Genomic DNA, 18,768 nt, shown 5'->3' with positions numbered 1-18,768 from the left:
AATAGCCTGGAAATTTATTTATTAAAAAAGAAAGAAAAAAAAGCACTCCAAATCCCTACTACGGAAGAGGTGTTGACAGATATCAGAAGGACAGGGAGAAGGCGCGGTAGCCCAGATTGGTGAAGACATCCACCCGGCAGCTGTTACCCGCGGCTGTCAGGACCTGGAGGCAAGATGGGGGTGACTGGCCCGGCCATACATGTGTCCCCCCCCTTTCCCCGCCCTGAGGACCATCGCAGCCCCTTGCAGGACCCACCTTGCACTCGGGTGCTGCTGGCTGCTGGTTGAGACTAAGGCTAAGCAGCCCTGGGGAGGAGCCAGGCACCTGGGCCTTCAGCTCCCCACTCAGCTGCCACTGGTTGACACAGCGGCCCTGGCCAGCAGACAGAATCTGTGGAGGGTAGGGAGGGCAGTCAGGGGTCAGAACTGGAGAGGGGAACCGGGCAAAGGTGGTAGAAGCAAGACAGAGGGCCTCACCAAGTCCTGGTAGAAGGTGACGTGTTTCTGTGGTGCCCGCATGGGGAAAATGGTGGTGGGCGTGGAGGATCGGAGGTGCCAGAGGGTGAGTGCTGGGCCGCCTCCACAGACCTGGGCAGAAGGGAGGGGGTCCCCAGCCATGTTGAGGTCAGGCTCTCAGCTGGCAGGGCCCGGAGTGGTAACCCCATTCTGCACCTCGCCCTGCTCACCATCCAGTCTGAGTCCGTTGCCAGACATCCGATCCAACGCCCATTGTGGGGTCTCGAGCACTCCTAGGGGAAAGAGGGTAAGAGAAGGAGATGAAGACATGGGTGATACCCAGGGAGGTGGAAGGGAGGACAGGGCGTGCGCGTGTCCTCACCTCATGCTTATATACCTCGATGGTCTGGACTTCCTTGGCTGTGCGGAGGTCTGTGGGGGAAGGACGGTGAGAAGCGCCCTGCTGGCCCCAGTCTTCGCCACCACCTTTCCCTCCAACCAGACACTAACTTACCCCAAAGTCGCACGGCTCCATCCTCACCACCCGACAGCACCTCAGGGCTCCGCTCCCGCAGTGCCAGGCAGTGGATATAGTCTGTGTGGCCCCGGAGAGCCCGCTGCAGGAGGAGGGCCAGTGTCAGGAGGAGACCCTGGAAGGATGCCCCTACTCCCATTCAGCCCTGACCACCCAGCCCCGTGGCCTGCTCACTGTGAAGGCCCCAGTCTCAAGGTCCATGGTATGCAACTGACAGTCTCCCCCTGCCAGGATGAGAGAATTCTCCTATAGAAGAAGGCAGAGTGGAATCGCAAGTCAACGTCGAATCAGGACAGGGAGGGGAAAGGCTTTTAAGACTGGACCAAAAACAGGGCAGAGTAGAGCCCCAGTCACAAAAGGCTCAGACCTTGGGGACGAGAAGCAAAGCATTGATCTCAGGCACTTCGAGACTGGTCCTGGGAGAGAGAAAGTGAGGTCAGCTCTGGTGAGGCCGTACCTTTGCCCCCAAGCCCCCTTTGCCCACAGGGCCCTAGCTTACCTGTATGGAGGCTGACGCCGCCACAGCTCCTTACAGCCCTTCACGGAAGGAAACACTGGATGATGTCAGAGGCTCCCTGGGACCAGGCACCCCAACTCTCCCCCAGCTCCATACTCCTTACCTTCTTGAGGATCTCTGCCCAAAGCCAGGACTTCACCTCCCCATCCCCAGCACTAAGCAGGTGTCGATCAGTGGAGACCATGCTGTAGACAGGCCCATCATGGGCTAGACGGAAATGCAGAACCTGAGTGACCCTGTCCTGCTGCCCTCCCCTCCCCTACCCCTGGTTCTCTAAGCCAGACTCAATGGCTGTACCCACCTTGGAATGTGACCACGGGCTTCTTACTTTCTTCTTTGGCCTCAGAACTCAAAGCAGCAGACAAGCTGAAGGGAGAGGGGAGGGCAGCCTGAGAGTCAGAAGCAGGGGGGCCAGTACCAGGGCTTACAAGTGCTAGAGCTACGGGATAGTGGGAGCAGGGACGAGGATACCTGAAGATGGCGATCTGCCCGTAATTGTTGCCAGCTGCAAGGAACTTCCCACAGGGTGAGACACTCTGGGAGAAAATGGTCATGTGGAGCCGCTGCAGGGCCTGAAACACTTCCATCTGTGGGGGGAAGCTGGATGAAGGCCACCTGGAACATCTAGGACCTGCCAGTCAGACTCCTTCCCGCATCCCCTGCAGTCTGTCCGGCCTCCCACAGCCCAGATCGCTCAGCCATCCTTTGAGGCGGGCCACCAAGTGGGTGTGTGCCCAGAGTCCCAAGAGTTGTCAAGGTGTGATGTCTACCAGGACCTTGAGCAAGTGCCCAGCCTGGCCTCCTCAAGTGGCAAATGGAGTTCACGGGAGACTTTGTCACAGGTGTCTGAGCTCATATATTTAGAGCTTCACATACAACTGTCTGGTAGAAAGCGCTTAAAAAGTGGCTCCAGGGGTGCCTGGGTGGCTCAGTGGGTTGAGCCTCTGCCTTCCGCTCAGGTCATGATCTCAGGGTCTGGGGATCCTGGTCCTGGGATCTCAGCGGGGAGCCTGCTTTCCTCTCTCTGCCTACCTCTCTGCCTACTTGTGACCTCTCTTTGCCAAATAAAAGAATCTTTTTTAAAAAATTTATTAAAAAAAAGTGGCTCCATTAACCCGATACATAAAATATACTGACTTCTAATCCCTACCCTCCGACTTTCACGTTAGGCCCCTAAGGTCTTGCTGGGTCAGAGGCCGCTCCTGGTCAGAGTCCGAGTCCCAAACAAAACAGGGCAGTCGTGCTCAGGAAGGACTCCTTGCCTGCCTCTTCCGAGCCGGGCATGGACTACAAAACCCAGAAGGCACCGCGCACCACGCCTGCCTCACCTGACCCAGAGGTACCGCGTGTGGCACAGCTCGCTCCATGAGAACTACAAATCCCAGGGCGCTCAGCGCGACGCAGTTTCACAAGTCTGAACGTGCCCGCGAGCGGTTCCCTTCGGGGCGCCGGACAGCCCCAACAACGCCGGCCGGCCCGGCGCGAAGGCGGCCGCCGAGTATTACCCAGTGCTTCAGGATCCCAGGTGACCGCCGCGAAGATCGCCAACACGAAGTAGCGCCCAGCGCGGTCCCTCTAAGACAGGTCCCCTCCCCCACTTCGCCGAGCCCACCCGCTTTCTAGCCGCGCGGCACTCGTCTTCCGCGCCTGCGCAGAACCTCGCCACTGCGCGCGCGTAGTGCCACGCCCCTCACGCTGGACCACGCCCTCTGAGGCTCCGCCCTACCGCCTGGATCCCACCCTCTTCCTGTGGGACCCCGAACCCAAATGATCCTGCAGCAGCCCCTGGAACAAGGCCCCCCAGGTCGGGCCCAGCGCGACCCACGGGCCGCGTCGGGGACGCCCCGAGCTCAGGACGTGAGGTGTGTGTGAGGGAACTGGGTGGGCCTGCCCAGAGGCCCAGGAGCTTGGGCTGGGGGCTCATGGCTGGTCTGCAAGATGACACGCGGTGGGGCAAGTCGGCAAGGCTTGGGCATAAGCTAAGACTGGGCTGAGTTCTGAGGCAGGCTGCTGGCTGACCTGGAACATGGGGTGACTTAGGTGTCAGCTGTGACGGGTGGTCTGGGGGCTTCCTGACTACACTGCAGGTACTGGAGAGCCGATCCTGGGGATGGGGCCAAGAGGGTGGGGTGCACCTGGCTTTCTTTTCTTCCCAGCTCCCCTCCCCGAGGAGCTGTGCCCATGAGCACCAAGCGGCGCCTGGAGGAGGAGCAGTGAGTTTGGGGGCAGGGAGGGACTCCCAACAAGATTTCTGTCACCTTAGGTCCCCATCAGACTGCCAGGGATGTGAATATCCCAGCCTGCCTGTCTTCCTGTCTCTCCCCAGGGAGCCCTTGCGAAAACAGTTCCTTTCTGAAGAGAATATGGCCACTCACTTCTCTCGACTCAGCCTGCACAATGACCACCCTTACTGCAGCCCCCCCATGGCTTTCCCCCCATCTCTGCCCCCACTCAGGTAGGCACCATCCACCGTCTTGGCCTTCTGGAGTTTCACACCCGATCTTTGAAGCCACTCTCTAGGCCCTGCCTCATCCTGCTATTTTTAGCTTCTACCCAACCTCTGTTGTTTCCCATCTTGGCTCCTTGGAAGGTGCTGGCAGCCCAAGAGCTCTTGGGGACCTGGTCCTGGAGGGAGGTGGCTCTTCCAGGCCAGCCTCAGCCCCATGCTGTTATTTCCTTTTCCAGGAGCCCTTGCTCTGAGCTGCTTCTGTGGCGCTATCCTGGGAACCTGATCCCTGAGGCCCTCCGGCTGCTGAGGCTAGGGGACACCCCCAACCCCCACTACTCTGCAACCCAAGCTGGGGAGATAATGGAGCTCTGAGTGCTGCTGGGCAGTATTTCTGCCCACTTTCCTTCTTCCCCACAACACAGAAGACCAGCATCCCCACTGAGGGACCAGCTGTCCTGAATATTCTCCAGATCAGGCCCCTGGGCCCCAGAACGGACCCTCAAAAGAGGAGGACACTGAATCCCACAGAGCCCTGGACTGGGAGGAGCTGGAGGGACAGGAGCATGGGAAGGAAGGGAAGCATTTCCCCTAGAACTGAATAAAGATTGCTGAGCAAATGAAGGCTTCCGTCTGGAACCCTGGGACCTTTTGGGAAGGAAGGTGGGAAGGCTGGGACACTGGATGCTTGGGGTTTCTCAAAATCTTCCCTGGAAAAAACGGTCAGGACCCGGCCAGGTCCTGGCAGGCTGGGCTCAGGCATTGAGAATGTGTGAGTCAGAGCCTCACCCCCCCGCCCCCGCGGCTGACTCACTCCTCCCTCTAGCTCTGGGAAGTCGGGCTGGGGATCATGCCACTCTCCAAACCATTTAAAGTTAAAGATTCTTTTATTAATAAATTTTCCCTCCCTTCCAAACTCTCTCCCCAAAATAAATATTTCCCCCCCCTTTGGGGGTGGGGGGGGACAGTGTCTTAGGGCCAGCCCCCCTAGAGGGCCAGCCCCCTAGTGTTAGCAACAGGTCCCTAACTCCCCAGGCAGAGACCCCACGGTGGAATTTCAGAACGTCCGAGTGGGTGGGGCCTGATGTCTGGCCCTCTGGCCCTTGGGCCATGGGGGCGGAGGGAGGGACCCTTTGTGCAAATGCTGCGGTTCCTTGGTGTCAGCTGTCTGGTGTGAGCCAGCGTGGGGCTCCTTTCCTGTCCTGGAGCCAGAGACAGGGCAGTCAGACACCTTGGAAGGCTCCTCTGAAGCCTAGGCCCAGGCCTCGGAGAGCTGATTCACCAGTCCCCCATCCCTCCACACCCCTGTGGTTGGAAGAGTCTGGCTCTGACTGTATCTGGAGTGAGGGGGCTGGCTCCAAAATGAATGAATGAATGAATGATGAGTGGGTGGGGCCTCCTGCTGGCAGGGGCTCTCTCTGTCACTGGATCAGTGCCACACCAGGACAGCCCTCCCCGCCGGTCTCCTCAATGGGGGCTGCAAGATAAGAAGAGGGATGGTCAGGAGCAGGGAGATGGTGAGGAATAACGGGGCGTGGGGGGGGGGACGGGAGGGGCTGGCTCACTTACTAGTAAACTTCTCTCTCCTGCGGCACCGTCTCCAGACCAAGAAGCCAGAAAGCAGTCCCAGCACGAGGGCTAGGCTCAGAGCACCCCCCAAGATGGGCCACAGCAGGGGGAAGGAGGCAGGAGGGGCTGCAGCGCCTGGGGGCGGGATTCCAAGTTAGGCCTCGCCCCTCTCGGTACTAGCCCCGCCCCCTAGATCCCCCTAGATCCCACCTGGGGGAAAGTCCCACGCCTTTTCTCCACCTTGGCCCCTGCCCTAATCCTATCCCTTCCCACCCCACCTCCAATCCCCACTCCTGATTAATCCCCCAGATCTGAAGCCCACTGCTCCCCTCTCCACCCCCGCAACTCTTCTACTCTGGTCCATTCGCCCCTGGTCCCTCCCCCCACTCACAGCCCAGGCAGAAGTCGCTGTGTGGTCGCGCCGGGCAAGACGCGCAGTCCATGCACTTGTCGAGGTCCGCGCTCCAGGAGCTGCCGCGAGAGCAGGGGGTGGTGCCTGGGGAGGGGGCCGCCGGTCAGAGGCTGGGGCGGGGCACGGCTATTCTGGGGGCTGAGGTCAGGGTCGGCCGGCTCAAATAACGTGAGTCACCGGCGCCCTCCCCCCGCATTCCTCACAGGTGACCGCACGGCCCGGCCGGAGCTCAGCAACGTGGGGGAAAGGGGGCCTAGTGCGGGACGCTGGGGGGGGGGTATCAGGTCCCCAACCCCCCCCGCAGCCGGCGGGTGACTCACTCCTGGGCACCGGGCCCGACCCCAGTCCCTCCCCCCGCATAGCTGGGCACTGAAGTCACCGGATGGAAGGGGGCACCCCACATGGTATAGGGGGTACCGACCCCCGTGTCCTCGATACCACCCCCCAGAGACTCTTCGGTCAATGGGGCCAGACAGAACCAGGTACTTGACACGATAGGGGCGTGCCTTCTCACCGAACGAGATATCCTGCCCTCAAACTTTCTTTTTCCCTCCACTTCTGAGTCTGGACTTATTAGGACAGAAGCCTTCCCCCCATTTGAAATGGGGGAAACTGAGGCCGAGACTGCGGATGAAGTTCGGAGCGGGATGAACCTCTCCGGGCCAGGGAGTGCGGTGTCTGGAGAACACCTAACCCCGAATCCCCGTGTCCGCCTACTTCCCCCCAAGTTCGGCCCGGTTCTCCGGGTCCCCAATGCCGGCTCTCCGATCCCCGGCGAGAGGCTCCCAGGGCCCCCGCGACCTCCCGCCCAGCCCGCGCCCGGCGTACCTGGCACTCGCTCCCCTCCCGCCGCGCCTAGTAGCGCCAGCCCGAGCCCCAGCACGAGGAGCCGCGGTAGCGGACGCAGCGGACCGAGAGCCATGGTGCGCGTCCGGCGGCCGCGGCCGTCTGAGCAAGCCGCGCGCGGGCCGGGGCGGAGAGCAGCGGCCCCGCCTCCGCCCCCGCCTTCCGGGGCGTTGCCCTCGGCTCGACCCGCCCCGCGGCCGGCTCCTGGACGCCCCGCCCAGCCTGGCCCGCTTAATTCAGTCATTAGCTCAAAAAGCACCAACTCGGTGCGCCTGCGGCGGGGACCCCGCAAGGACGCAGACCTGGCCCTATGCTGTGGATGCCGGAAGTCCAGGAAGTTGCGGGCGACAGACACGAACAACGCATCTCAAAGATAACTGCAGCTTTTTTAAGGACCCCGGAGTATAATGATAACGACATAACAAATAATAATAATAATGTCTTTAATTTCTACCTTGGAGCATAGCTACACAGTTAAATGTGCTCTTGTTGTCTCCAATTTTTCCGAGTGTGAAACTGAACCTTGGGAAGGTTGGGTGAGTTCCCAGGGTCCCAGGACTAGTAAGTCGCGGAGTCAAGAGCCAAGCTAGGGCTTCATGCCCTGTACCCTGACCCACTGGGGGCCGGCGTTAGCCAGCTGAGGTCCCACCCCCCGGGCCACACGCCGGAGCAGCGGCCCCAGGCTCGAGCGACCCCAGCTGACGAGGTTGGGATTCGCGCGCCGCAGTCTGGAAAGGGGTCTCTGCCCCTCCCCGGGGCGGTGGTCCAGTGACGTCACTGCCTCTTTAAGACCCCCACCTCCGCCCCCGTGCGCACATTCTGCGGCTCCTACGAATCTCTGTGCGTTTCTTCGCAGGTGAGCCTGGGGGCCAGCGTTGGAGGGGAAGAGGCGGACTCCTCAAGGAGCGGGGTGCAGGGGGTATGTTGGTGTAGGTAGGGGTGCATGTAGAGAACCTGGACTTAACTGGGGGAACACCGCCCCTGGGCGGGGGTCTGCCCCGAAGCCGCGGAGCTGGTCAGGTTCTTCTGCAGCCACTGAAGGGTTAAACGCCCCTCCCCCTCCCCCGGGACAAAGGCACCGAAACCCGGGCGCCCCTCCCCCACCTGCGCTGCTCCCTGGGGCGGGGCCCCCCTCCCCCTCACCTACCGGAGCAGACCCTGCTGATAACCGCCGCCATTAAGCCCTTCCCGCAGCACCGCTCCCAAGCTGCCGTCCGTTCTTCGGGCCGGACTCAGATCGAAAGCAGGAGGGGGCGCCCTTGCACCAAGCCGACCCCGTAGTGTGCGGAAAGAGAAGGGGTCGAGGACAGGGATAGGGTCTTGGAGGGGATAGGTGCTGGGTGCCTGGACGCGGAGGGCCGACGCCGGGGTTGGGATGAGCCCGGCGTGGGCCGCCCCGTCCCATCTCCTCCGAGGTCATTAGCTCCGTCAGGTATGGGCGGGATGCAAATATGTGCACAGTCTGTCCTCTGGCCACGCGGCTGGGGCCGGTGCTAACTTAAGGTCCAAATCCTGTGTGGAATCTTTGGGCAACGGAGAACCGCAACAGGACCTCGAGCAGAACTGACCCCCGAACCTAGCCACAACAGAGTGGGATGTGTGGGGAGACAAGTGAGGGGGGCGGTTCGCTGGACACACTCTGAGGGTTTAGATCCTTTTAGAGGAATTGAATCCTGAGAGGATGGCATTTGGGACAGGAAGGCACAAGAAAATGTCCCCAGCCTTGGAAGTATCCTCAGTGTGACCCCAAGGGAGGGCAGAAGAGCTGGACCCAGAGGGTCAGAGGGGAGGCTTTGGGAAGAGCTTTTGGGCAAGAGGGTGGAATTTTTTTTCTTGTTCACTTCTCCAGCCCCCTCTGGAGTTTGACTGAGTATGGGCCGGGATAGGTAGGGCCTGGCTAGGCCAGGGATGACGGGTCACCTGAGACACAAAGGTCACCACCCACCTGGGGGTATGGTTGGGGTGAGGGGTTTAGACACTGCTATTGGGTGGTGGGGAGGAAGCTTGGATCTCCAATCTTGATGTTGAAACTGACAGGTTTTGAGCCTGAAATTCCTGGCTAGAGCCAACCCACCATCTGTGTGCCCCAAGGAGGGCACCTGGAAATTGCCCTTTTTTGGGGAATTCCTGCCCTTTTGGCTATTTTGCTGTCTGATAACACTGCCCTGTGGGGGGGGGCCACAGCCTGTGGTGTGAGAGTTGGCCCTCATCAGTAACAGAGGGTCTGGACCAGCCTGTCTTAATATCCGTCTGCTTCTGTCCCCCAGTGCAGCTCCTCTCAACCTCAACTTGGCCATGGCTTCCACTGGTCTGCAAATCCTGGGGATTGTCCTGACACTGCTTGGCTGGGTAAATGCTCTGGTGTCGTGTGCCCTGCCCCTGTGGAAGGTGACCGCCTTCATCGGCAACAGCATCGTGGTGGCCCAGGTGGTGTGGGAGGGTCTGTGGATGTCCTGCGTGGTGCAGAGCACCGGCCAGATGCAGTGCAAGGTCTACGACTCCCTGCTGGCGCTGCCCCAGGACCTGCAGGCTGCTCGCGCTCTCTGCGTCGTTGCCCTCCTTGTGGCCCTGCTCGGGCTGCTGGTCTACCTCGCAGGAGCCAAGTGTACCACCTGCGTGGAGGACAAGGACTCCAAGGCCCGTCTGGTGCTAGTCTCTGGGATCATCTTTGTCATCTCAGGGGTCCTGATCCTGATCCCCATATGCTGGACGGCTCACGCCATCATCCGGGACTTCTACAACCCCCTGGTGTCAGACGCCCAAAAGCGGGAGCTGGGGGCCTCTCTCTACTTGGGCTGGGCAGCCTCCGGCCTTTTGTTGCTGGGCGGGGGGCTGCTGTGCTGCACCTGTCCCTCTGGGGGGTCCCGGGGCCCAAACCATTACATGGCCCGCTACTCGGCATCAGCCGCACACGCCACCTCTCAGGGTGCCCCTGAGTACCCCACTAAGAATTACGTCTAATTCTGGTAGGGGAGTGGAGGCTCCCTCAGCAACCTGCTGGGCTGGAGACACGGAGACGGTGCCGGTGCCACACACAGTTTGGGGATTGTTCTTCTTTTCCGCTCTTGTGGGGACGGGTATTTTAAAAATTCACTTGATAACCTAACCAAGGAACCCAGGTCTCTCCTGGGCTCTGCTGTTGGTATTTCTTGCCTTTGGATGATGGCACCAAGGAGGAGATGCTTTGGTTTCTGGATCTTTCTCCACCCTGGGCATCCCTTTCTTGGAGGCCAGCTGAAGCTGTGGGCCAGCATAGCTGTCCGGGGGCTCTCAGCCTGTACTGGAGTCCCTCCTCACTGGTCCAGCCTCTGGAACCCCTGGGGGCTCTCAGGCCTCACGGACACCAAAGAACTGCCCACCTCCCAGGTCTCAGCTGTGCTCCGGATGCTCCACCCCCCGCCACCCTGATCCTCTCACCTTCAACCCTGCACACTTCTGCCACGCCCCCCACCAACACACTCACCAGTTTTTGCTAAATAAAGCATGTCTTATTTTGTTCTTTGCCTTGGTTGCTGCTGGGAGACTGCTGGGTGCCAACCTGGCAGGGGAGGAGGAGAACACAAGGGGCTCATCTTATCCTTGTGCCTCACCCGGGAAGGGAGGGTCTCCACTGCACAAGCCGTAGGCTGACAGCCCACTGGAAGGCCACCTGGTCTTCCCCACCCAGCCACAGACCAGAAGAGCCAAGGTACAAATTCTCTTGTTTATTCCCCACGGGCAGGTGGGCATAGAGGGTGGGGCGATCGGCTGTGCTCCTGGCCTGGACCTCTGGATTCAGGTGGTGGCCAGGCTGGGGAGGACCCACCCCAGGCAGGGATCCCCTCCTTATTTTGGAGCCAAGGATCTTCTGCCCTTTGGGTGAAGCCCGAATTCCTAGGCCAGGGGTAGCCTCAGAGGAAGAGGATGGCCAGCCTAAGCTGTATTTCAAAGAAGTGAGCAGTTCGACCAGGAGGAGCAGAGTGGGGAGGTTGCGGGGGCAGACGGGCATACCCCATCAGTTCTGGCTCTGCCTAGAGAGCAAGGTAGGAGAAAGACCCGGAGGGACCCCACTCCATAGCCAGCCCTGATTGGAGCTTCTGGGAAAGGGGTTTTGCTTCAGGGGAGGTGTTGGCAGTGGGGGCAAGGTCAAGGCTCTGAGCTGCGGGTTTCCAGGGACACTTTCCACGTCATACATAGTCCCTCTTGTCCAGTCCAGACGCCCCTGAGCGGGAGGGGATGGAGTAACCCAGCCTTGGTCCTCTTGGCCGCTCAATCTGGGGTGGAGGGCACGTGCAGCAGAGGAGCCCCCCCCCAAGCATGAGCAGGGCAGCAGCGGCCCAGCCCAGGTAGAGGGAGGCCCCAAGCTCCCGCTTGAGGGCCTCAGCCACCAGCGGGTTGTAGAAGTCCTGGATGACTGCGTGTGCGGTCCAGCAGACGGGGATGAGCACCAGGATGCCGGAGAGGAGGAGGAGGACCCCCGCGGTGAGCACGATGCGAGCCTTGGCGCTTTCATCCTCCACGCACGTGGTGCACTGGGCCCCTGTGATGGCCACCAGCAGCCCGAGCAGGGCCAGCAGGAGGGCGACGACGCAGAGGGCGCGGGCCGCCTGCAGGTCCTGGGGCAGGGCCAGCAGGGAGTCGTAGACCTTGCACTGCATCTGGCCGGTGCTCTGCACTACACAGGACATCCACAGCCCCTCCCATACCACCTGAGCCACGACGATGCTGTTGCCGATGAAGGCGGTCACCTTCCACAGGGGCAAGGCACACGACACCAGGGTGCCCAGCCAGCCCAGCACGGCCAGGGTCATACCCAGGAGTTCAAGGCCAGTTGAAGCCATCTTGTCCGCTCAGGTCTTCTTAACCCTAGACGGCCTGCTTGACTCCCAGGGGTGGGTCTATTGCCACTGGGTGGGGGGGTCTCAGTGCCCAGGACGTGGGGAAGTCAGTGGCCTTGGCCAGGACCGTCCCTCACATCCGTGGGCCTCTTGCAAAGCACCTCTCTCTGATCCAGACGTGCACGGATCAGTCTCACAGCCCTCAGCTGAGTAGCGGCGTTCTCTCGAGGGTCCTGTTGGCCACTGCCCCCGTGACCCAGCTTGCAAAGACCCTCCGGACCCACCTGCAGGCTGAGCAGAGCCTTGTCCCGCCGGAGGCGCAGCGGCACACCGTCTGTGGGTGTCACCTGGGGACTCAGCCGTCTCCCAGGTGCAGGCGGGGTTTTGAGGTGGAGGCAGGGGAGGGGCAGTGGAGCCGAGACTGGGGAAAGCGGGAGCTACAGGCAGCGGGCAGAGCTAGGGGTGGGATGCGGAGCCTGGGAGGGGGTACTGCGACCGGAATGGGGAAGGAAAGAATCTCGGTGCCTGTGGGAATGCAGGGACAAGGGAAAGGACAGACTGGCCAGCTGGGGAGCAAGGAGTAGGGCGGGGAATGGAGCCCTGGCAGTCTCAGCAAAGAGAAGTAGAGGTTCAGGCCGCCGACCCCTCCCCCAGCAACTCCTCCCTGTAGGCGTTTCATTCCGTGTTGCCAACACATCCGGATCCCCCAGTATCACACACCCCCAACCCAGCTCGTCCCCCTGCCCGCCCCAGGAACCCGATCTGTCTTCAGTCTCAGCCCAGTGGCCCGGCTGCTCTCAAGGGAGGGGCCCCGCCCGCACTGTTCCCTGGGAGACAGGTGCCTGGAGCCCAGCTCAGGTAGCATCACCCAGGCAACGGCCTAGAAACCCCCCCCACCAGCTCAGGTGTGCTGTCTCCACCCCCACACTGAAACTGAGGGCCCAGCTGAGCTGCCACAGGTCTCTAGGGGCCAAGGGATAAAGAATTTCTTGTGAAAGCAGGGGAGGGACACACAGGGGTCTGTGGGTGAAGGGGGAAGAGTAACAGAGACAGAAGTCCCAGCTGGGGGCGAGGCCCCAGGACCCAAGGCTTTGCCATGAGGAGTAAATGGTCACTCTGGAGGAGCCCAAGAAGGTGACCCCAGGTGAACTCTGTCTCACTGTCCCCAGGAAAGACCCTCCCACTCCTGAGACCCCATCGGAGCCTGTGACTCCTCTTGTGGGGGCAACCTGGGACTCACAGACTATAATTCAAATCCTGCCACCAACCAGGGACCAATCATGGAAGGTCAAGGTCCTTACCCTTCTTAGGTTAAATACCACTGTGAGAAACCTTACATGACCCACAAACATGGGCCCTTCGTATGGGGGGTCATGAACACCCTCAAGTCCCTTCCTGGGTGCTAGGAATTGAGGGGAAAAGAACGGGGGTGGGAGACGCTGATGAAAATTCCTTCCTTTCATACACTTTCCTGGGTGGCAGGCGGACCCTTTAAGGCAAAGCTGGGGCCCCACTTGGAAGAGCATCTCACTTCCATGCCTCCTCCTGAGAAGGGAGTGCCCATGGCCTGTCTGCTCTATGAGGGGGCACCCCTTGTCGGCCTGGGAAGTAACAGGGCCACTGGGGCCCCCCAGCTTGGGCTCTGAAGGCACCGCTCTAGGGCCCTGGGCGTGGTGTGCACTGGGCGCCTCTCCACCCATTCAGTGGGTGCACTGCTTCTGGGAATGCGGTTTTAGCACTTTGGGGAAGAAAGGTTTATACTTTCATCAGATTTGCAACAAGGTCATCGACCAAAAAAAGCTCGAGAGAACTGCTGAAAGGGAGACTGAGGCCAGCACCCAAGAGCAGAGCTGTGGGGTAGACTGCGGTGGCCGGGCGGACACTGAGGGAGTGGAAAGGGGCCAGAGGGGGCCGTGACTGAGCCTGCAGGCCGCGGTGATCCTGGGAATCTCGGGGCTGTTTGCCCAGCTCATCCAGCGCCTGGGGCCCTGGATTTCACGCTGGGGAGGGGCGGCTGAGGAGAAGGGCAAACAGAGGCAAGCCTGGGGGCCTGGAGGAATCCGGACACACAGGTTGAAGCAGTTGTCGAGGCGGACCTGAAGCCCAGGTCTGCGAGGGCTCCAGCAACCCTCCCTCGGGGCCTCCCATCCTAGGCAGCCCAGCCCCGGGTCTCTTTGCTCTCTAGGCTCAGAGAAAGCCTAGGGTTTCATGAGATCAACTCACCCTGATGAGCCCAGGTAGCCTATAAGCCTGCAGTCAGGCCTGGCGCCAAGGACCCTCCGTTCCACCAGCAGTTCTAAACCCCCAGCGTTGTGACAGTCCCTGCGCACACTGCACACACACACCCTGGCTAAGCGTCCTGCCCCCGGGGGCAGCACCCAGGACCCTCACTGTTCTAGATCCAAATTCCTCTTGGGCTCAACAGGTCAACAGTCCAGCAGAGAAGACTGCACACTGCCAGGGGTGGGCTGGCCACATGGGAGGGGGTGCTCAGAGGCTGAAGACACAGACCCCCCCAGCCAAGGCTTTCCGGGAGGGTGAACATGGGACAGGCTGTGGGAGAACAAGGAGAAGTCAGCAGGGCTGGTCAGAGGAACCGCGAGCAGGAGGGCTAAGTGGCCGAGGGTGGATTCCCAGGGCGCCCAGGCGGGACAGGCTTCCCACCCTCAGCCCTCCTTAGGCTGTCTCGTGGGTCCCAGGGCCACCTGGACTGCGTGGGATCCGGGAACCAAAGGGTTAAAGTTGGGGCCCAGCAGGGACCCTCAGTGGGGCTGGAATGCCATTGATATGGAGGTAGGACTCCCGGACTCCCTCCGTGCTGTTACCACCTCCAAGTCCGCTGGACTCCCCACCCCCACCGCCTCCACTTCCGCTCCGGAAAGAGATGGGGGAGGGAGACCCGCCCCAACACACGACTGTGGAGGGAAACTGAGGCACGGGGGAAGGGAGGGCGGCCTCACTCCACTCTGCTTCGGGGAGCAGCACAACTGGACCAGATCTTTGTTCTGTGGGGGGACAGCGGGGTGGGGCCACTCAGGTGGGGCCATTCAGGTGGGCGGAAGCAGCCGGTGCTGGGCTTAGGCAGGAAGAAGGGCGGAAGCCGGTTAACTCCAATCCCAACAGCTGCCAGGCTTTTAGAGAAAAGTGTGGCTCAAAGACAAAGGAGGGGAACTGAAGGTCCGAGAGCCACCATGGTGCCAAGAAGAGTATGGGGTGGGCAGGGGGATGGCACAACTCCAAGGGAACACCAGCCTCGACTTCGGAGAGGTGCCCAAAGCCCCAGACTTTGTGGATAGAAAAGCCAGATTCCCCGGGCCCCTGAACCAAAAGGTGCAGATGAAACCCTGGAGTCCCATGACAGCTCTCTACCCCCATTTTCCAGACAATGAAACAAGCTCAGAGCGCAATGGAAACTTGCCCACAGGTGCTTTGAGAAACAGGACAAGCCTGAAGCAGCTCCAGACCATGACCTCAAGTCCCTGAGCCCAGGGCTGGAGGGTGACCTGGGGCTCCCAGTGCCTCTTTGCCCACAACCCCCTCCCGGCCCCCCCACATCCTATCCCATTCCTCCCCAGCCAGTTTTCCCTCCTTCCCCTCGCTCCGCTCCTCGCTCCTCCAGGCACCCGGCAGCCTGCTCCAGAAAGCCTGTGCACAGGACTGCCTCTGGATCTGATCACACCGGGAGGACCCCCTCCCAGACCCCCCAACCCCGCTGTCAGGTCACTGGCTCTGCGCCCACCTGCTGTGGGCAGCCTCAGGGAGGACAGGTCAGACCTTGCTGGGTAAGTCACCAGTGCAGTAACTTCAGCTGCTTCCCTGCTGCAAAATGAAGGAAGGGAGAAGTCGGCCTTACCTACTCCCAGGGGCGCTACAAGAACCTGCCCGGGCAGGGAGCACCCCACGCACCTTGGGGGGGGATCACTGTAGGGCCTGACTTGTCACGAGACTCTGAGACTCTTTTGATAACAGCATCATGGCCTTTTCACTCTGGTCAGACTCCGTAGACCTGGCGGCATTTACCCATCTGGGGTTCTGAGTGGGGGTCACCCCTCACCTCAAGGCTGTGAACTTTCAGAGCCTGCCTTCAGTCTTGTCCTTCCTGCAGAGTCTGATTCTTAGCGGAAAGAGGAGAGCTGCAGGATGTCAGTGGAGGAAGCAAGCCAGCAGGAATGGGAACTCGGCCATAATTCAAGAAAGGGGAAAGGGAGTCATTAAGGTACTTAGTGGCTTGGGCTCCTACTGATGGACTGCAAGGGCACCCAGGGCTCCAGGTCAGCAAGAGACAAGGTGTCAAACACAGGGCTTGGGGAAGCTGGGAAGACAGCTCTGGAGGTGGGCCAGCACCCCCTCTCCGGGGGAGAACACTGCCCGTATGGGTTGCATGGTAGCCCTCAACACAGGCCAGGCCTTAAGCCCTGGAACCCGTGGCTTTCAAACAAATGGCCTTATTTGAAAACAGTCTTTGCAGCTGTAATTAAGATAAATTAAAAACCTTGGGGCGCCTGGGTGGCTCAGTGGGTTGAGCCGCTGCCTTCGGCTCGGGTCATGATCTCAGGGTCCTGGGATCGAGTCCCACATGGGGCTCTCTGCTCAGCAGGGAGCCTGCTTCCTCCTCTCTCTCTGTCTGCCTCTCTGCCTACTTGTGATCTCTGTCTGTCAAATAAATAAATAAATAATCTTAAAAAAAAAAAAAAGATAAATTAAAAACCTCAAGATGAGATCATTCTGGATTCAGGGTGGGCCCTACACCCAGTGACGGGTGTCAAAAGAAAAAAACAGGAAGATTTGAGACACAGACACAGGGTAAAGCGGGGTGAAGCTCGAGCCCGAGGCTGGAGGGACAAGGCTGCAAGCCAAGGAACGCCAGGGTCACCAAGAGCTCGGAGAGGCAAGAGAGGATCCTCCCCAAGAGCCTTGGGAGGAGGACAGCCCTAAATTCCTTGATTTTGGACTTCTGGTTTCCAGAACCTTGAAAGAACAGATTCTTTTTATTTTAAGTGGCCCAATTTGTGGTGATTTGCTCCAGCAGTCCCAGGAAATTCATATACTGCCTTTCTTGCTGGTGGATCCCCGGCTCTCAGAGGTCGCCCAAGGTCAGGTTGACTTCCCGATACCACTCTGGACCTGTAGAAGACCCATTGAGATAGGACATCTGCCTGGTTATCTGAGACCAAGCCACCTGAGTAACAAAGGGAACTTTTATTCGGGGTTGTGCGACGCTGGGGAGAGCCTGGCAGGGTAGGGATGAAGGAGAGGGCAAGCAAAGGTGGAGGGAGAATAGTAGCTTCCTTTCATGACTCACCTTGGGAGTGTTCCTGTCCCTGGTGGGGATGACCTGGTCCTTACATGTGATGCTGCTGCTCCTGAGCCCAGTATCGGTTAGCCATCAGCACCAGTGCTCTTCCCGGGCACCCAGGAAGAACCTTTGGATCTATTTCAGTTCACAGCCTGACTCCCGACTCGTAAGGCCGCGGGCAGGTTTCCGGAAGCCAAACACGCAGAGTGGGGCAGGGCCTTGTGATGGGACCCAAACCCTTCGTTTTAGAGGGGAAAATGAGACATTTTGCGGACCCGGTCAGGGCATTTCAAACTCTTGTTTTCATTTCCTCAAGACAAGTGCGGTGGGCGCCCCCACAACCACCCCACCCCCCGTCCCTGTCTAGAAGGCTCTGATAAGCTGCGCACTTATCAGCACACGGGATGAGTTACGGTCTCAAATAACCAGGCAGGAGGCTTGCTGTAGGGCGGGCGGGGAAAATGGAATAAAGACCCTATTCTTTAAAACGAATGTATTTTTAGACTTGGTGCTTCCAACCCAAAGCTGGGCGGCTCCCCGGACACTCCCTCCCTCTTGCGCAGTCCAGGCTCTGACCCGGGCTTTCTGAAGCCATAGGGGTGGGGAAGGCGGTCAGGGCGCCCGGCCCGGCAGTCCCAGGAGGGGCTGGTTACTAACCCACCCGCAGCCCCTCGGGGTCGACGGTCTCGGGAGGGCCGCGCCGTCAGCACGGAGGCGACAGGAAGAGGTGCGGCGGCGGCAGCGGCGGCATCGCTGGCGGCGGCAGCGGCGGGGGGAAGGCGGGCAGCAACCAGGGGGCGCGGGGCGCAGGCGGCGCCAGCAGGCTGGAGGGCGCGGGCCGCGCGGGCAGCGGCGGCAGCGGCTGGGGGGGCGGCTCGGCGACGAGCGGGGGCCGGCCGCGCGCGCCCACCGGCCCGGGCGTGGCGGCGACGGCGGCCTCTGGCAGCGGCGGCAGCGGCAGGTGCGCGGGCGGCGGCGCGGGCGCGGGCAGGCGCGGCAGGTCCTGCAGCGCGAGCGCAGCGGCTGGCGGCGCGGGCACGCAGGCCTCGGGCGGCAGCTCCGGCAGCGCCAGGTGGGCGCCGGGGCCCCAGGGCGCGAGGGGCTCGGGCCGCAGCGGAAGCGCGGGCAGAGGCGGCAGGTCCGCTAGGGCGAGCGCCGAGGGCGGCGGCGGCTGCGCGGGGCTCAGGCCGGGCGGCAGGCCGGGCAGCGGTGGGTGCGGCAGGGACGGCGCGGGCGGCGGGGTCAGCGACAGCGACGCGCGGGCCCGGCCCAGCCGCGAGTGGGCGCGGGCGCGGACGAGCCGCGGGTTCGAGCGGGAGCGGGGGAGCCGCGCCGCCAGCTTGGCCGCTGCTGTCAGCGCCAGGGCCTGGCGCCGGCCTCCCGCCTCGACTGTCCTTCCCACGGACGGCCGCGCGCGCGCAGGGACTGACCCAGCCAATCACCGGCCGGCGCGCGGGCCGCCTTCGCGTGGGTCCCGCCGGCGGGCACGAGCTACTCTGGGCGGCCAATCACAGGCGGCAGCGCTCCTGTGAGGGTCCCAACCAATCACGGCGCCCCGCAGTCCCACAGGCACCACCTCCCACCAGCCCAGCGACCAGGCACTGCACATGTGCATTTGGCGCCCCCACCTGGCCTCAGGGTGCAGCCACGGAAGCCGCGCGCCGACGAAGGAGGTTAACCCTTGGGAGACTCTGGAATGAGAGGCCTGAAGTGGGTCAAGACCTATGCAGAGGGGTGCCAGGGTGGCTCTGTGGTTAAGTATCTGCCTTCAGCTTGGGTCACGATCCCGGAGTCCTGGGATCGATCCCCGCATCGGGCTCCCTAATCAGCTGGAAGCCTGCTTCTCCCTCTTCCACTCCCCCTGCCTGTGACCC

General features: G+C 61.2%; 5 protein-coding genes and 1 long non-coding RNA gene across 11 annotated transcripts; 2 read left to right on the top strand and 4 right to left on the bottom strand.

Moving 5' to 3' along the window:
- Positions 1–3,083, bottom strand: THOC6 (THO complex 6). Of its 3 annotated transcripts, none has more exons than XM_044234055.1 (13): positions 2,837–3,083; positions 1,980–2,095; positions 1,810–1,874; positions 1,612–1,715; positions 1,491–1,528; positions 1,359–1,407; positions 1,166–1,237; positions 971–1,073; positions 839–888; positions 687–749; positions 478–588; positions 257–391; positions 1–163 (listed from the first exon to the last, which is right to left on the bottom strand). In XM_044234055.1, exons 1-13 carry the CDS (start codon positions 2,873–2,875, stop codon positions 83–85), a joined length of 1,026 nt encoding a protein of 341 aa, XP_044089990.1. In that variant the 5' UTR covers positions 2,876–3,083; the 3' UTR covers positions 1–82. The 3 variants fall into 3 exon arrangements, with proteins under 3 accessions (XP_044089990.1, XP_044089991.1, XP_044089992.1); XM_044234056.1 differs by having other exon boundaries at positions 3,014–3,080; XM_044234057.1 differs by lacking the exon at positions 2,837–3,083 and adding an exon at positions 2,659–2,817.
- On the top strand, positions 3,084–4,578 carry HCFC1R1 (host cell factor C1 regulator 1). Of its 3 annotated transcripts, XM_044234059.1 has the most exons (4): positions 3,084–3,370; positions 3,665–3,721; positions 3,835–3,963; positions 4,194–4,578. In XM_044234059.1, the coding sequence occupies exons 1-4, from the start codon at positions 3,276–3,278 to the stop codon at positions 4,327–4,329; spliced, it is 417 nt and encodes a 138-aa protein (XP_044089994.1). In that variant the 5' UTR covers positions 3,084–3,275; the 3' UTR covers positions 4,330–4,578. The 3 variants fall into 3 exon arrangements, with proteins under 3 accessions (XP_044089994.1, XP_044089995.1, XP_044089993.1); XM_044234060.1 differs by lacking the exon at positions 3,665–3,721; XM_044234058.1 differs by lacking the exon at positions 3,665–3,721 and having other exon boundaries at positions 3,772–3,963.
- Positions 4,515–6,880, bottom strand: TNFRSF12A (TNF receptor superfamily member 12A). Its single transcript, XM_044234061.1, has 4 exons — positions 6,764–6,880; positions 5,915–6,019; positions 5,524–5,658; positions 4,515–5,431 (listed from the first exon to the last, which is right to left on the bottom strand). The coding sequence occupies exons 1-4, from the start codon at positions 6,855–6,857 to the stop codon at positions 5,376–5,378; spliced, it is 390 nt and encodes a 129-aa protein (XP_044089996.1). The 5' UTR covers positions 6,858–6,880; the 3' UTR covers positions 4,515–5,375.
- A 704-nt stretch (positions 6,881–7,584) lies between these two features.
- On the top strand, positions 7,585–10,277 carry CLDN6 (claudin 6). 2 transcript variants are annotated; one of them, XM_044232574.1, is made up of 2 exons: positions 7,585–7,637; positions 9,049–10,277. In XM_044232574.1, the coding sequence occupies exon 2, from the start codon at positions 9,077–9,079 to the stop codon at positions 9,740–9,742; it is 666 nt and encodes a 221-aa protein (XP_044088509.1). In that variant the 5' UTR covers positions 7,585–7,637; positions 9,049–9,076; the 3' UTR covers positions 9,743–10,277. The 2 variants fall into 2 exon arrangements, with proteins under 2 accessions (XP_044088509.1, XP_044088510.1); XM_044232575.1 differs by having other exon boundaries at positions 7,592–7,637; positions 9,054–10,277.
- Positions 10,278–10,496: 219 nt separating this feature from the next.
- CLDN9 (claudin 9) lies at positions 10,497–11,601 on the bottom strand. Its single transcript, XM_044232962.1, has one exon. It carries the CDS (start codon positions 11,599–11,601, stop codon positions 10,948–10,950), a length of 654 nt encoding a protein of 217 aa, XP_044088897.1. The 3' UTR covers positions 10,497–10,947.
- Positions 11,602–16,556: 4,955 nt separating this feature from the next.
- On the bottom strand, positions 16,557–17,613 carry LOC122895545. The gene is made up of 2 exons (XR_006382232.1): positions 16,901–17,613; positions 16,557–16,722 (listed from the first exon to the last, which is right to left on the bottom strand). It is a non-coding gene; the product is annotated as an uncharacterized LOC122895545 (long non-coding RNA).
- Between the last annotated feature and the right edge of the window lie 1,155 nt (positions 17,614–18,768).

Source organism: Neovison vison, chromosome 14 (assembly GCF_020171115.1).
Source record: "Neovison vison isolate M4711 chromosome 14, ASM_NN_V1, whole genome shotgun sequence".
NCBI lineage: Eukaryota > Metazoa > Chordata > Mammalia > Carnivora > Mustelidae > Neogale > Neogale vison.
This window is presented reverse-complemented; position numbering and strand designations above follow the sequence as displayed.